The 18,018-nt window shown below is 49.1% G+C and overlaps 1 protein-coding gene across 2 annotated transcripts in view; it reads right to left on the reverse strand.

Moving 5' to 3' along the window:
- ZNF277 (zinc finger protein 277) overlaps positions 1–18,018 on the reverse strand; it is an 80,554-nt gene that overhangs the window by 41,044 nt on the left and 21,492 nt on the right. Inside the window, exon 2 of one of the 2 annotated variants that reach the window (XM_036247523.1) lies at positions 761–962. In XM_036247523.1, coding sequence (XP_036103416.1) covers positions 761–962 — 202 coding nt within the window. The remainder of the gene's footprint in view (positions 1–760; positions 963–18,018) is intronic. The other variant, XM_036247524.1, reaches the window with a different exon arrangement.

Here is an 18,018-nt window from a genome sequence, read left to right on the forward strand (position 1 = left end):
GTCACTGCTCCAGGCCAGCCGCTCAGGAGAAGGCGTTGCTCGTGGTCAACCACTTCGAGGGAAGAGAAAAGCTGCCCATGTCATGTGTCTGCTGGTACCAGCCATCCGAAGGCAGAGGCTCGCACGTGGGAGTCTAGCTCACGTGCCCCGGCTGCAGGGTCAGGCTCCTCGCCTCACACATGCCCAGTGGCAGCAGTTCCTTAGCCGCTCCCCTCTCCCTCTCCTCCTGCTCACCCTCTTCCTCTCCTGCCCGAGCCATCACCTCAGCAGCTGTCCACCCTCAGCCCTCTTGGCCTGCTGAATGGCTGGTTTTGTTTTGGGGGTTTAAGACTCATTGCAACACTTAAGTGGCGAGCTCTCTGGACATCACCCTTTTGGCTGGAAAGGTGTCAAGGATGCCCGGTGCCAAGGGCCTTCTGGGAGGAGGGGCTCAGAGCAGGCCCAGGGCCTCACACGCACAGTGAACGCCGCCCGCTGGAGGGCCAGTGCCCACGCCGCGTGCAGTGCGGCCCAGGGCACACGAGCCCTTCGGACAGCTGGTCCGCTTCCAGCATGTGCAGGACAGGAGACAGCAGGTGGCGTTCTCAAACATGGCTTCCACGTGCAAGAGGACCAAGGGGCGCAGAGATGTGTTCTCCAGTCCAAGGAGAAGCCTAGAGAATGGGAATCGGCACCGCTGCACGGGACAATTATCTGGACGTCATACCTTTTCTCCCAGGAGCAATAACTTCAATCTTTAAGGACCGAAAACAACGTCTACCTTGGGAAGTCAGCAACCAGCTTGACGTCAGCGATGACGACTTTGTGCTCGATGATCATGTGCTTCAGGAGCTGGTCTTGCTGAGCCACAGGAAAGTGCTCTTCACAGAAGACACAAGGCACGGCCGGCGCCTCTTCCAAGGAGCGGGAGCCACCGGGGCTGTCCGGCAGGGAAAGAGCGTCCAGGATGCAGTCCTTGCTGTCTGGGGAGGCAGGGGAGAAGCTGAAGCCAGCTCTGTAGGAGCAGGACTCCTCGCCGCCCGCATGGGAGGGCCCTACAGATATTCACCCCTCTCGGAGAAAAGCGCACAGGGCAGGGCTCCTCACCACGTCGGCAGCTTCTGCAGCCCAGGGGCAGAGCGATGGTGGCGAACCAGCTCGCATCCCCTATTTGCTGAGGGAGTGGGGGACCCCATTCGTCTGGCAGCTGTGTAAGCCTCGGACACTGGCCAAGGGCAGCAATTCTGGGGCACCTGCAGGGGGAGGCTGCGACACACTGGGCCAAGGTCCTAGGGCCCAACTCTGACCTGTGGCCGAGAGCCATCGCACGATGGGCAGTCCCCGGCCACACAGAGGCCTCAGGTGCCAGGCCAGCCGTTCCGGCCACTTCCTGTTCTGCCTGCAGTCTTTCCTGCTTCTGATGACTTGTCGCGTGCAAAGAAGAAGGCCCTCGCACTTGGTCGACACTGCATGAGCTGGGTGGCTCACATGACCATTCCAGTGTTGATTTATGTCTACCATTTGCTTATTACACAAGCATGTATCATCAGTCAAGTGCTGTGAACAGAGAGATGAGCACTCAGGGACTAGACATATGGCAACCCTTTTCCCTGGCTGCACCACCCCTTTGCCAGCGTCTTAGCATCTCTCAGAACTGAGGTGAGCATGGTCTACTGCTGAGGTGAGGGCCTCGGACTACAGTCAGCTGAGGCAGAACCCCCGCTGTCTCCTGCGGCAGACCTGCCCCTCTTGCGGGCTGCTGAGTAGTCAGCAACCAGGTAACAGGGCCAGGCCTCGGAGGAAGGGCGGGGCCTTCTTCAGAAAGACAGCTGGTTTGCAGATGAAAGTCTTTAGAATTAGGTTACTAGGAATTCCACTGCTAAATTTTATTTCTTATTGTATTGTATTGTACCTTATTTCTGAAGGGCCCGTAGCTGAATAATTCAGCTGGTTACTGTTGCACTGCTGAGCACAGCCCAGGAATTGGGAAGTGATGTGTGTAAAAGGACAGCACTCATTCCCTCCCATCACGAAAACCAGCTGGTCTGTACTGGTGCTGGTCTTTCCTGCTCAGCAGGGCCTGCCGCGACCCTTGCCACCAAGGCTAAAGTGCTCACACTTTGTTTGAAGGTACAAATAAGTGAAACAGATAAAGAGAGAGGAATGTGCAGGGTCAATGGGGACAGGAGTCACCTAACTGAGCTGGACAGGGAAGGTGACCGAGGAGCTGTCCTCTAGTATGTGGCACATAATCATCCGTGATGGTCAAGTTGGCCACATCGAACCGTTTATCTCAGCCCGTAAAACAATGTAATACCAGAACAGGTACAATCTGGGCAAACATGAAAATAGGGAGAATATTTAGAATATGCAGGCACTTTAGAGGTACTATGAACCAAACTGGTGTGTTAACCCATTATTCATTAAATCAGGTAAAGAAATCAAGGAGATCTGAAACCCTGTGGTTTTATAGCTGTAGGCTGGATTCCGCAGAAAACAGGATGGAGAGAGAGAGAGAAGTGATACAGGTAGGAAACTCCCGATGGTATTTTACATTCAGCAAACGGGAAGAAAAGGCAGCATGTTCTAGATGAAGGTGACATCAGGAAACACTGCCCGCCACCGAGACAAGAACAGCACTTGTCATCCAGCCTTCTCCCGAGGCCACTGCGCCATGTGCAAATGGACTGGCTGGACGGCAGGCGACAAGCCGCGCTGCAGCCCCACCCCCACCGCCAGCTCCTCCGTGTCCGCAGCCCACATCCGCCCAGCCCGCGGGCAGGGTCTGTCTCCGCGCTGCCTTTCTTCTCCCTGGGCTCTCCTGCCCGCTTCTCCTTTGTGGTTCATCTCTTTCCCCTTTTGCAGGCTCAGTGCCCAGTTTCTCTGTTTTCAGACTGCTCCCGAGAACGGGCCTGAGCGTCTGCACGCACTGGAACAGCATCTCGTGGTCACTGTCAAGGTTCATAAGAACAAACTCATGCACACGCAGTGTCGTGCATGGGAAGCGTGTGGTTTGGGGAGGCCCCAAGTCAGAGCGTGCATTTGGGAACTTGAGTTACTGTGTCTTCCAGAAAATGAAAATTTCAACAACATTTTTAGGCAGTAAGATTTGATAGTTTTCTCTCTGACTCCCTAACTAATATAGCATTGATCACAGGAAGTGATTTGTTTACCTGTTTGTCTCTCCCCTCCCCCCCACCCCGACGGTCAGTCCCTGGAGGTGAGGTGTCCCGGTCTGGCACACACCCACCGTGACGACCACCGTGGGTTACTTTGTGCCGGGACTGCTGCCCACTCACAGGTGAAGCCGTAACTCAGGAAGCCGCACACTAGCCCACGGCGGACAGTCCATCCCCAGCCCTTTCCTCCAGCCGAGGACAGAGACACGGGGAGGCTCGCTGACTTGGCCGGGACAGCTGGTCAGCGGTGGAGCGAGGACCTGAAATCAGGCGGTGGGGTTGACGCACTGGCGCTCTTACTTTTTAAAAATATGTTTTTATTGATTTTTTTTTTTTTTTGAGAAAGAGGAAGGAAGAGAGAGAAACATCCATGAGAGAGAGAAGCATCGATCAGCTCCTCCGGCACGCCCCCTACTGGGGATCGAGCTCAAACCTGGCCGTGCGCCCTGACCGGGAATCAACCGGGACCTCAGTCCACGGGACAGCGCTCCACCCACTGACCACACCGCCGGGGCATCAGCACTGGTAAACTACACACATGGCAGTCCAGACACTGCCCTGCAGGAAGGAGGGAATTTTCCACTGACTGGGAGGAGGGACTGGAAGAGGCAAGTCTCAACACGGGAGACCTGCCCGAAAGGGGACGACAGCAGATGCCGGGCTTCGGGGCGTGTCTGCGGCAACACGCTGGCCGTGCTCCCTGGGCGGGCAGGGGCAGGTCACCGAGAGGGACGCGACAGCGACTCCTGGGCACCAGGGGAGAGAGGGAAGGAAGCTGCCCAGGGGACCGCCGGGAGCCTGTCCGAGTGGGGACTCGCCACCAATCAGGAGCACAGGTGGAGAGCAGGCGTGGGATGAACGCAGAGCTGCGTCTCAGCGGAGCCCAGCCAGCTGCAGGCAGTCGGATCCCGACACAGCTGGCTAGGGCGGCAGTGACTGGAGTCCCAGGGGTCCCAGGCCCTCTCCTCCGGTCCTTTGCGGGTCCGGCCCAGCCTACCCCGCCGCGCCCACACCTGCAACAGGCAGTGTACTGCATTATTTGCACGCGTGTCTACACCACGAGGTCTGCGAACTCCTCGAGGTCAAGGACTAAGTCTTAACTATTTTCCCACCTGTGATGTAGGATTGCCTGGAACTCGGGCTGTTCAGCGGGTGTCTGCGGAGTAAGGAAACGAAGGGACCTTGCTCTCGGGAAGCGAAGACAAGTGGTGGTTGGCGTGTGGAGTGCGTCACGCCCCCGCCAGAGTCTACACGTCACGCCCCCCAGACCGTGCGTCACGCCCCCCCAGACCGTGCGTCATGCCCCCGCCACACTGCTTCGATGGGGCAGGCTGTGGATTCCAAACCTGCTTGGATTTCATCACCTGGGGGCCTTTGAAAAGCACTGATTCAAGGCCTGACTATACACAGAGGAAATGCTGTTTTTCCCAGGCAGGAGCCCAGCCCCTGGACTGCAGCCTGGGGTCACTGGATGATCCATGGGGATTGTGGGATATCCTTATCACACACGAGCGTGTGTGCATCTTGAAGTCATGGACAGTCCACAAATGAAGTGACAAGGTCCTGTGGCCAAGCTTACTGGGTGGTCACTCTGTCCTAAAGAGAGCCCCAGACACGAGACATGGGCTCAGCAGATGGAACCCAGTAAGACTGTCTAACCGACTGTTTATGTCCAGCTGCCGCCATAGAATCATAGCTGCACATCACCAGGTGGTAGACAGGAGATGCCGACACACACAATTCTTTGCTACTGGACCTGGAACCCCGAAAGGCAAAAGCAAGTAAATTATATCTAGCGTCTCACAGCAAAGAGGCAAAGCATCTTGGAAATTCTGTTTGGCCTCGAATCTGCTTCGCGCATTTGCTACATATTAACAACAACAATTATCTGCTCTAGTTCTCACTTCGCACAGCAACTCCATTCAAATGAACCGTGAAGAAAATCATCATGAGAGATCTGAGTGTTTGAAGAGATGCGAGGATGATTATGCACATTCTGTTGACTCTGGACAGGATCCCCAAAGTGTCCAGTTATTATCTGGGGACAGTGCTTCTCAGAGTTAGAATCACCTGAAGGTTGGGGGGGTGGTGCAGATCCTGACTCAGCGGGGGGGAGGGGGGGGTGGCCAGGAACCCCGCCAGGCAGTCTCCTGTCCTGTGAGCCAGCCTGAGACCCTCTCAGGTGCCAGGGTCTGAAACCCCACCTGCGCTGAAGCCCAGCCTCCACGGTGGCTCTCAGGCCCGCGACCGGAGGCAGCAGAGTCCGGCAGAGGCTCCGGTGCGGCGTGAACTTCCGTGGCACGGGACATGGGCTGCAGGACCCCACAGGGCCTGCCCGAGAGTGGCTCTGAAGTCCATCCTCCCGGCCCTCCGCCCTCCTGTCTTCCTCCACGGGGCCAGGTTGGCACCACAGCCTCCTCTCGCTCTGTTTCCCTCTTCTGGTGTCTTCCCAACAAACCTGTCACACAGCAGGTCCCGCCTTGGTGTGTGCTTCGTGGGGGCCAAGAGCTAACACAGTGGGTCTGGGAGGTGGACAGGTCCCATCTCATGCCAGTCCGCCCACCCACTTTGAGGAGAGAAGGTCTATCTAGGGAACAGAGCTAGCATGAATTCATAATGTACCTATGTGCAAACACAGGTAACCCTAGACTTTGGGATGCATTATTCCCTCCAGGTAGATAAAGGCTGGTGTGTTTGAAGGACAAATAAGAAGACTTTGAGGTTTCTGACTCCGCAAGTCAAACGAGAGAAGGAAAGCACATCAGCAAGGTGCATGCGGAGTCCTTAGTCTTCCACCCTTGGAACTGCCGGTGCCTCACACATCAGGTCACTTCCCCTTTAAGAAGCCCCCATGGCTCGCTCTGCACTCGCTCCGCCCACTACTGGATCTCTGAAAAAATACAGCAGGATTGGGGGATGCTCAACCCAGATCAGCCTGGCTCAGCTGCTGCTCTCATCACACCCCGAGAGTCTCCTCAATCGAAAACCACCCTAAAAATGGGGATAGCAAGACTGCAGGGCGTTTTAGTGTTTTATTTGGAAAATGCTGTAAACAAACTCCAAGTTTTCAAAGTAAATACTTCCCTTACATGTATTGTTTTTTTATACTAGTGGAATGTATTTGGTGATAGCTTTCTTAAGCATTTTATCAAGCCTGGACAATATTTTCAATCCTGTCTGCCAAGCTTTTCATTTGGCAGACAGTGACAGCATCTTTCCACAGGCCCCGGGTCCACCTCACCGACTACGGTCATTTTACCCTGATAACTACACTCCAGGAAGGTAACTTTATTTCTAAATTCTTGAGGGCATTTCTCTCTCTCACTACCAAATGGCCTTCTACTTTCTAAACAAGCCAGCCCTGTGATTTCTAAGGTAGGTCTCCTGCAGACGCACTTGGAAAATGGAAAAGACCGGTTCTAGTCTTTATAACCACAATCGATCTCTGGAGCTCAGAGTAAGGATACAGAGACCCTTGTCTAATTTCCCCTGGGCTCTGATTATATTTTGTGGCCCAATACTAAAAGATCAGTTTGCAGCACTCTTCCTAAGAGTGGGCGTGTGGGGGCGGGGCCTGAACGAGTGGGCGTGTGGGGGCGGGACCTGAAGGAGCGGGCACTGAGGCTGCCCAGGAGGCTGTGCCCATCAGTGCCTCCCGCAGAGCTGGCAGGGTGGCCACTTCCTTTCGATAAGAACTAGGGTTATAAACACATTCAGCTCTTGAACCTCACAATGCTATGCTTGGAAATTTAAGGAGCTCATTTTAACACAAGCAAAAAGCCATGAAAACTTTATTACAACATTACTGAGAAAGCAAAGTAATAGAAACAACCGAATGTCATGCAAATGGAAATCGGCCTATAAAAGATGACATATCTGTGCTGTAGAGTACTACGCATTTGCCAAACAACAATTATGAAGATACTGGAGAAATCCTGAAAACCATGTTTGACATTAACTGAACACAGCCTAACTCACAATGAATTGCACACAATACTCCACACACAAACATACATGTATATATAACCACACACAAGATTTGAAAGAAAATATACAAAAGAAAAACAATGAGAGATTATGAATATACTTATTTATCCAAAATTTTCTTTAATGTTGAATATTTTTAAGTGAAAAGCATGTGATCTGATGAGTTCCTCAATGTGACTATCACAGACAAAATTAAGAAGTAAAACAAGCAGTTTTATCTGGTAATTTTCTAAGTCTTGACATTAAAGATGAAAAATTTGATTAAATTTACCATTTTAAAATCAAATGCCTACTATGTAGACAGTATATGTTATGGACTCTCCAAAATACAGAGATTAACAAAAAATTCCTCTCCTAAAGTAGTTGTTCATCTATAGGAAAATCTAAGACAATTACACAAATAATTATAAAATAAGTCAACATACGTGAAGTTGGCCATATAAATCAAGGGCTAAGGGATATGAAGAAAAGAAGTAAGTCAAGTCAGGAGAACTGAAGGAAAGTCTTCACAAGGGTGGCGTCTCTGAAACGGCAAAGAGCTCCGGCAGGCAGACGTGGGTCAGTAACTCGGAGCAGTCCAGTTAGTGCTGGAGTGTAAGTGAGAAGAAGCCGCAAAGGTAAATGGGCCACAGGTCAGTGGGCCTTAATGCCAGGTCGGAGATTGACACCTAATTTGGAAGTCACAGGTAGATCGCGAAAGTTTTTAATCAGGGAAGTAACATAACCTATTAGGTCGCAAAACAAGTCTTAACAAAGTAAAAACACAACATACCAGAACTTACGGGATGTAGCAAAAACAGTACCAAAGGGAAGTTTACAGTGGTCAGTGTCTACATTATAAAAAGGCCTCACATAAACAACCTAACTTTGCAACTACAGGAACTAGAAAAAGGCAAACAAACAAAGCCCAAAGTCAGTGGAAGGAAGGAAATAATACAACTAGGGAAGAAATAAATGAAATAGAGAACAGAACACAGAAGACAAAGATGCCAGGGTGACCCAAGGGGAAAAGGGAGTTTCTTCAACAACTGGGTGGATAAACTGGTGACTCACATGCAAAATAAGGAAACTGGACCCTTACGTTACAGCACACCCAAAAGTCAACTCTCAAGATGGATTAGAGACTTAAGCGTAAGAGCAGAAACTCCTACAAGATTATGTGGAAAAATCTTCCTAACACTGGCCTGACCCCACAATGGACCCCAAAAGTTCTGGCAACAAAAGCAACAACAGACAGGAGGGCTGACATCAAACTAAAAAGCTTCTGCAAGCAAAGAGAACCACCAACAAAATGACCCGTGGAATGGGAGATACTGTTTATAAACCATCTATCTGATAAGGGGTTAATATCCAAAATATATAAGGAACTCATACAACAATAGCACCCCCCCCCCCCCCCCGCAAATAACCTGATTAAAAAATGGACAAAGGACCTGAACAGACATACAAACAGCCAACAGGTACATGGAAAGGTACTCAACATCACTAATCACCAGGGCACTGCATTAAGAGTTAACAAGTGTTGACGAGAGTGAGGAGAAAAGGGAGCCCTGTGCACCGTTGGTGGGACTATAAATTGGTATAACCACTATGGAAAACAAAGTGGAGATCCCTAAAAAAAATAAAATAAATAGAACTATCACATGATCCAGCAATACTGGTTCTGAGAATTTATCCAAGAAAATTTAAAAAGTGGATATTGAAGAGATATTTGCATGCCCCCGTTCTTTGAAGCATTATTTATAACAGCCAAGAGGTGGAAACAACCTACACGTCCATTGATGGATAAAGAATATGTGGTAGAGATATACAATGAAATATTCTTCGGCCTTAAAAAAGAAAGGAATCCTGCCACGCAACGGCATGGACGAGCCGGAGGACACTGTGTCGGTGAGACGAGCAGTCACAGAAGGGTCCGCTTCTGTGAGAGGTCGCAGCAGCCCGGCTCCTGAAGGCAGGAAGCAGGGTGCTGGTCGGCAGGGCCTGGGGCAGGGAAGGTAGGACTATCTGTTTAATGAGTACTGCGTTCATCACGCCAGGTGAGCAAGTTCTAGACGTCTGCTGTATGACGTGACAGTGTGCATGTTGATTCTTAAAACGACGCTACAGCACACGCGGTCCCACTGTGCCTACTGTCCAATCCCCGGTAGGTGACTTACCCTCCCCCAGCCTGTCTCCACGGGGAAATCGATTCATCTCCATGCTCACCGGACGAAGCTGGGCTGAGGGCTGCAGAAATGCATGGGTAACTGTTGTTACCAGAGAGCGATGGGGGTGGCTGTAGGGCTGAGGACGGACAGACAGGCATAGGTTGCACTGACTGCACTAGAAGTTCCCGTGGGTAACTCAAAGTGCACATTCCGTGGCTCTGACATGGATCAATGACTGATCGATTTGTGGATTTAAATCAGGCAAGATTTCTACTGTTGAAAAGATGCTTTAAAACACACATGGTTGCCTGGCTGGTGGATTGAGTGTCCTCCCATGGACTGAGAGGTCCTGGTTCAATTCCCAGTCAGGGCACATGCCCCGGACATAGGCTCAATCCCCATTAGGGGGTGTGCAGGAGGCAGCTGATGGATGTTTCTCTCTCACATGGATGTTTCTATCTCTCTCTTAAAAAAAAAAAAAATCAATAAGCCTGGCTGGTGTAGCTCCGTGGTTGAGCATGACCTATGCACCAAGAGGTCGCTGGTTTGATTCCCGGTCAGGGCACATGCCCAGGTTGTGGGCCTGATCCCCAGTGGGAAGCATGCAGGAGGCGCCTAATCGATGTTCTCTCTCATCAATGTTTCTATCTCTCCTTCTCCCTTCCTCTCTCTAAAAATCAATAAAGAAATTTTTTTTTTAAAAGATACATGCAATTCTGTTTAGAAAAACAAACCAATAAAAACATTTAAAAAACACACATGGTCAAGCACATTTAGTTTCCCAGACATATCTTCTCTGTCATGCTCATTGCCGAGAGGGTTAGACTCCAGAAGGAGCTGGGGCGGAGGGTACAAGCCTACTGTCACGTGTTGCTTGACGTGGACTTTCACATGGATGCTGTCACGCGTCCTCTGCTGCTCCGACTCTGCAGTCGGACACCTCAGAGCTTGCGTGTCAACTATTGCCGATTCTCATTCCGAGGTCGGGGCTGCGGGGCTGGGCTCTCGGTGTAACGCAGGGCCTGGCATTTGTATTCATTCTAAGAAGAACTGGACCTCAGTCCTCAATGTTATCTCCCCGCCACCAGCAGAAGGCAGTAGTAGTCAGGGGGCAGATAGTAGAGATTTGGGAATATGCATCTCGAAATAAAGAAGTCACTAATGTCTTATCCCAGTTAATGGAAATTTAATTAATCAGAATAATGACAGGAGGGCCAGTGTAACAGAAGATATTGACCAGTGGAAGACTTGGGCAGGAACGAGGACACGACGTGGACTGGCGCACGCTCTCAGGTGCTGATACCCATGGGGTAAAGATGGAAGCAGGGAGGTACACTGACTCAGAGAGATCGCATTGGTTCTGGGCCTGCCTTGTACTTTCCAGATAAGTGGTGTCCAGTGGAAATCTCACAGTGCATCCACAGAGGCTGGATTTAACCTTATTTAATTGATTTGACAAGCAATTACTTGGGAATTAGAATTCTAGTCAATATTGTAATGAAATGGGTTGGCAGCTAGAAAATTGTAAATTACCTATCTGATAGTCCCTATTAAGTATAATTACTGTTTTGGATAGAATCATAAATTTCGGAGTTGAGGAACTAACATTGCTCTATTTACAAAATTAAATAGCTACGTCGTTTTTATTTCAGTGTCTGACGTCTTAATTCATCAGTATGAGTAGTTTTTAGTACAATGGTTTTGTTAATATTTTGTAAATAATAAGCAGACTAAAAACAGACATACTTTACTTATGAAATGTAATCGTGTTAGTCTTTAGTGATACAGAGTGTCTCTTTAATGTGAGCTTGCTAATACACATTTGATGAACTGAAGAGTAACGTCAGTGTAAATGTAAGCTGCATTGGTTGATATGTATTTTTCCCCAGGAAAACAATGATTTGATGCAACCAGGGCAAGCTTTTTGTATTATTTAAAGAAACGAGGAGCCAACTGCTCAAAAGTCCCGAATATCCCGCGGAAGGTTTTCCTGACAGTGACCGGAGGCCCCAGCGCTGCTGCCTTCCTGAGAGCGAGCCGGCGGGCTGAGAGCGGAGGGGCAGCTGGTTTCTTCCTGCGCGAAGAACGCCCACTCGGAGGAGTCTCTCCCACCAGCGGTGCTGGGGAACCCGACAGCCGCGTGCAAAGGGAACAAAGAATCTAGACGTGGACTCCGCCTTCTTCACAAAAATGAACTCAAAATGTGAAGGTAGATCACAGACTCACACGTAAATCACAAAACTATGAGTCCTAGACGATAACACGGGAAAAGCCTCGATGACATCATTTTGAGTATGGCGATGCCTTTTAGATGCGACACCCAACACACGATCCATGAAAGAAACAAGCGATAAACCGAACTTAAGTAGAATTAAAACTTTTGCTCTGTGAAAGCCAATATCGAGAGAATTAAAAGATAAGCCACAGACTAGGAAAAAAATTTACAAAGACACACCTAATAAAGGATATTTATCCAAATTATACAAAAAAAAAATCTTAAGACTCAACAATAAGAAAATAAACAGCCAAATGGGTCAGAAATCTTAACAGACGTCTAATCAAAGACGACACACAGATGGCAAATAAGCATAAAGAAAGAAGCTCCACATCAAACGTGGTCCGGGAAACGCAAATTGAAAGGACAGATGTCAGCACACACCTAACCTATCAGGGCGACCAGAACCCGAAACACGGACACCCCAAATGTCGGTGAGATGCGGGGACCAGCAACTCCAGATGGTGCAGCCACCTCGGAAGATGGTTTTGTGGTTTCTCACAACGCTGGACATACCCTGACCATACAACCCAGCAATCATGCCCCTTGGTATTTATTCTAAGCAGTTGAAAATGTCGATTCACACAAAAACCTGAGCATGGATGTTCCAACAGCTTTATTCATAATTGTCACAACTTGGAAGCAACCAAGATGTCTCTCGGTAGGTGACAGATACACAAACTGGGGTCCACCCAGACAATGGATTATTCGGTGCTAAAAATAATGAGCTCTCAGCCCAGGGAGACATGGAGGAATCTTAAGTGCGTGACACTAAAGAAAGAGGCCGGTCTGAAAGGCTACACACTGAATGATTCTGAAAAGGGCAAAACTTTGGAGGCAATAAAAAGATCAGTGGTGGCCAGGGGTGTGGGGAGGTGCAGATGATTAGGGGGAACACAGAGGAATCATACTCTACATGGTGTTATATTGACGGACATATGTCATTATACATTCGTCCAAACCCACAGAATGTACCAGGGCTTCTGGTACAGCAGCTCGTGGCTCTCAGCTAACAAGGGCCTGGAAGCAAAACCTCACTTTGGAGATTTGAAAACTGTGACCTAAAGACTTTTTTCTACTTTGCCTGTTGCCTGCCTGGCAGAGTGATACAGCAAGTCTTCACGCACGGCTCATTATGCCAACGGACTGGTCAGGCGATCTTCGCCGTTTCTGCTTCAACTGACAACCGAGTCAGAGGAGGCTCTGTCCTTCCTCAGGGCGGTTACAGCCTCATTCTGCAAAATGGTGAGACAGTAACACTTGTTCTACTAAAACAGCTTCACAACCGGTTTCACTGGAATAGATTTATTCCAAAAAATCCAAATATAAAATTGCCCTGCAGGGAGCTAAAATTACCAACTGGAGAACGAGTATGGTTCCCCCCCCAGAATCCCGGGCATGGATCTGGGGCAGGGCTCATGGACCGAAACCGTGCCATCCAAGAAATGCACAGTCTTCCAAGTGCAGAAGCCCCTTGAGCAAACTAGCTCTAAATATTAAGCTCTCCCCAGGCAAACATCTTAATATTAAGTTAGGACCAGGGACCTCAGTTTCCCGCTCCTTTTCTTGACCATAGAAATGTTATTTAAATACAGTGTATGGTAATTTATTATTTCTCCTTTCTAATTTTATTACATTTTTATGGACACTGATGGGTAAGTCCCTATAAAGTTAAGTAGTATTATTCATCAACTTTTACAATCCAAAGTATCCATTTAAAAAATTGAAACACATTTAAAACATAATGATCCCTCAAATGCTAAGCGGTGAAGTTTCTAAATACGAATAGCAGCACATTTTTGTACTAATAAGACAAAATATATTTTAACAAATACATAACCCTCTATATTGTTTACAAAGCATTCTCAGAGATAACCCCATGGAACCATATTTTTGTCATTGAGTTACCTTTATTGATGTGATTAACATTTTAGCTTTCAATAGATGTTGATATAGATACTATTCGTGTGCAGTATACTTTTCATAAGCATGCAAGTAATTAAGGCAAATGGACAAGTGGTCTAAGCACCTGAAGGTCAGGGTATGGTCTACCTAGGGCACTGGAGGCCTGAAGCCTGTCTGTGACACCGGTGCCCCGCCACACCCTGTCCTTGGCTTTCTTCCTGAGCTTCCGGATAAAGCTGGGCATTCTTGGTTGGCAGCTTGGCCATTTTAAGACCCATGAACCTGGGCAAGTGGTCTATACACGTGGCTCGATAATTATCTTTTAAAAAGCTTGCACTGGTTTTTAAAATGTCTCAGCGACCTGGAGGACGGAATGGGAGGGAGCTGGCATCTCCTGAGGCTGCACAGGAGCAGGGCAGACGGAGGGGCCATGGGGTGCGGGCAGGGACTCTGGTGGACACGCACAGTCTGGCGTCAGGCAACATGTGTATGGAGAATGAGTGTACCCCTGGTCCTCTATGCTGAGACTGAAGATCAACGCCGAGACAGGTGGATACACGCCTACTAGAGGACACCAAACTTTTCGCAGTGCCTGAAAACCTACGTAGACTTCTAAGAGGTTTATTACCGTGGAATGCGTCAAAGGCTGCTATTTGAAAGGAAAAGCTGACTGTACCTGGAGCAAAGGGAAGTTCAGGTCACCTCGCTTTAAAAAGTTTTCCACCACAAACATGCAGGTAGGAGCGGGAAAGAGCAGCTCGGATGGGCTGTGATGCGCAAGCGGGTGAAACAACGAGCGCGGGCTCTCAGTGGAAGAATGATTACTAAGAAACTCATGCCCTGGCCAATTGGCTCGGTGGTTAGAGCGTCGGCCCACAGACCGCAGAGACCCGGTTCGGTTCCCGCTCCGGGCACTATCTCGGTTGCAGTTTGTCCCCAGCCCAGTTGGGGTCGTGTGAGTGGCAACCAGTTGCTGTGTCTCTCTCACATCCATGTTTCTCTCTTGCTCTTCCTCCCTCTCCCTCCTGCTCTATCTGAAGATAAATGCAAACATGTCCTCGGTGAGGATAAAAAAAAGAAACTCATAACAATAGACAATTCCAGAGACCACGAAGGTTACAGAATAAAAGAAGTGAGGCAAAATGTTACATGTGGTATATTTAGACAACAAGCCCGAAAATAAACGAGGTGAGAGGTGAAACCTGAAAACGAGGTTTTGTTCCCATCTTCAACATGCGAGTTAACTTCTTTTCTCCCAGGAAATGGCTATCAATAAGGGCCCAAGTGATGCCTTAGGCTGAGAATCTAGGACCACCAGAAAGCCCGGGTCCGAAATGCCGGCCATTGGCCCTTGTGGGGTTCAGCACATTTCTTTTGCCTCCTCTCTCGCTTTGTGGTCCCCAGAAACCACATGGCTGGCTGTTCGGGGAGACAGGCTGGCCCCCCGGTTAAAGGAGCTCGGCTGGCCTCTGGGGACATGCTGGTCGTTCTGAAGGACAATGTCAAGGCCGAAGTTCATGCTGTCACCAGGCAGCGGCTGCGCGGAGGAAGCCCAGGAGGGGAGCCGAGCGCGGAAGCAGTGCCCAGGGTGGGAGCCAGGCGCGGACGCAGTGCCCAGGGGAGGAGTCAGGCGCGGACGCAGTGCCCAGCGGGGGAGCCGGGCGCGGACGCAGTGCCCAGGGGGGGAGCCGGGCGTGGATGCAGTGCCCAGGCGGGGAGTGGGGCGCGGATGCAGTGCCCAGGCGGGGAGTCAGGCGCCGACGCAGTGCCCAGAAAGATGCTTTGCAAGCCGGCCGCTGGACCTTCCCCTGCGAACCCAGGAGCAGGGACCAGGAGGAGGTTCTACTGAGAGCCAGGTGTTGGGATCAAGGTGGCCGAGCATCACGAGCTCAAGCTCACGGTTCTGTGGCCGGACATGACATGACACTAACACCTCTACCAAGCCCGAAGGAACCATTGGGAGGAGAAAGGCGCTGCACATGCGCAGGACGCGCAGCCTGTGAGGAGCGCGGCGCCCTCTGCAGTGACCGCAGTGACCGGCGACCCTGGGCGGCCTCGGAGAAGCCGATGCGCCAGGGCAGGCGCAGCTTCTGCCTCCACCCTCTGCTCCGCGGGGCCTCCCCTCCCCCCTTGCCCTAGATTCAGAAGACGATGCATTCCTTACACTCTGAGTGTAATCTGAAATGTAGTTTAACTGGTAAGTAAGTCTAACTCCTGCCCAGAAATAACTGCCCTGTAAAAGCGAGATTGCGGGGTTAGTCAAGACCATCTACTGGGGTTAATTTAATGATAGGAAAACGCAGACATGGCCCCAGTCCCACAGAGAGAATGATTAGATGAATTCTGAAAATGAAACAAATCAAGTAAAATGTGTTTTGAGAGGTTTAGTGGCATGGGAAAATATTCAGAAAAAAAATTATACAAAACTATGATCCCTACTTTTAAAAAACATCATATTTTTAAACAAAAGGAGGTAGCAATCAAAGAAAACAAAAAAGCTGAACTGAACAGGGGAAAGGAATTATGTTCGTCTTGTTCCTCCTTTAGCTAATCCTGAGGCCTTTAAAGCCATTTCTCCTTTGTTAATTTTTTTAAAAGACAGTTTTCCTTTAACGTCTGTAATTTGTTTTGTATCACTGCGTTGCTCAGCTCATATTCTCTCTCACCTTGGCAGCTGGGACACTGCAGAAAATGGCCTTTCCCCCTTCTACGAAGGGCATGCTAGGGGCTGAAGGTCCAAGGAGGACGACACAGGCTGTCTGGGCTGTCACTCCTGTGCCCGCAGGCACTGCCAGCTCGGCCGTGCCACCCGGGCTTCCCAGTGAAGCCTGGACCTTGCCCTCCCTCCAAAAGCTCAGCCCATCCTCCCTCCCTCCCTCCTTCCTCTTCTTTAAAGTTAAAAAACACTCACTGGATACTGTCTGGAATTTTAATTCTTAAAGCAACCTCTTTAGTGGTTAATTAACTTATAAAATGCATCCCCTGTCAAAGTACTAAAAACAAACAAACAAACAAAAACCTTGGAGTGCTTCTGTGATTTGGTTTCCTTCCCACAGATTTGAGGGTGATGCCCCTCTTCACCCCAGACTGCCCTCTGTGCCCGTGAGACTCAGGTGCGCCTGTTAAGCAGGAAGTGGATTCCCTCTAATATTTGAAATACAAAGGTAACAACACTCTGCGTCAGTCAGCCTTTTCTCATACGATCGAGTGACAAATCTCGATTTAGCTTAATTTAGTCAAAAACACAGAAATTCACTGTATCCTATTTTATTATATTTTGGGAAAATGAAACAGAACCAGAACTTCTCTGGTGTGTTAAATGCCTTTCAAATTACCTAGTAGTTAAGTAAATCACGTCATTGGCAAGAAGCCTGGTTTGTTATCTCATTAATACAGATGGCTGACATCAGGAAGGGAAGGACAGGAGAACCTCAAAAAGGACAAAAACACCCCACAAAAGTGTGAGGTGACAGGGGCGCCAGGGAAGATACTGTCTGACGTAAAGGACTGAGAACTGTGACTCTGACGACCCCACGCACTCACGTGGAAAAGACACGTTTCTAACAGTGTGGCCCCCAGCACCACCAAGGCAGGCTGGTGGGACGGGGTGCACATGTGGATGGAAATGTTCACTGAACCACAGAAAAAATACTTTTTGTGCCAAAATAAAACACAGTGAAAAGATTTTTAGGACTTTATACATAAAGGCTAAATAAGGCTTCCCATAGATAGCCTGCTATTTTTAAAACTTCCTATCTGAAGTTTACCCAGATTGAGATACAGCCATTACTCAATAGAAATTAAAACTTTAATTTAAATTAATTATTAATATTAATAAATAGGAAAAAGGATTAAAGCCTTCATTCCCTCCTAGGCCACTTATTTGGCAAATGCCAGAGAGAAGCACAGTGCTAGGGCTACGTCCCAGGTAAGACACAGGACGCCCAGGTCAACTCGAATTTCAGGTAAATGACAAGTATTATTTGGTGTAAGGATGTCCCAAGCACTGCATGGTACTGTACAGTATAAAGTACATCCTGTGAGCCTTGGCCAGTTTGGCTCAGCGGTTAGAGCGTCGGCCTGCGGTCTGGAGAGACCCGGGTTCGGTTCCCGCTAAGGGCACGTACTCCGGTTGCAGTTTGTCCCCGGCCCTGGTTGGTCGTGCGGGTGGCAGCCACTCGATGTGTCCCTTCACATAGATGTTTGTCTCTCTCTCTCCCTTCCTCTCTCTCCCTCCCACTCTATCTGTACAAAAAATGGAAAAAATATCCTCGGGTGAGGATAAAGTACATCCTGTGCAATACTTCGGATGCATACTATACAAATAATTACTGTATTGAAAATACAAATTAGACTTCATTAGTCATGAGCACTTTGAATTAATACTATCTTCAGATGATGTTGAAATAATAGGGATGTAATTGGAATAATAATATAATGGGTCTCACCCTTTAATTTCATTTGCTTAGTCCGTTCATCCTGACGAGGAAGGAAGCGGAAAAGCCTGGTGTTCCATCGAGGGCCAGAACTCTCGCACTGCGTC

This window comes from Molossus molossus, unplaced genomic scaffold (genome assembly GCF_014108415.1).
Source record: "Molossus molossus isolate mMolMol1 unplaced genomic scaffold, mMolMol1.p scaffold_m16_p_7, whole genome shotgun sequence".
Classification (NCBI taxonomy): domain Eukaryota; kingdom Metazoa; phylum Chordata; class Mammalia; order Chiroptera; family Molossidae; genus Molossus; species Molossus molossus.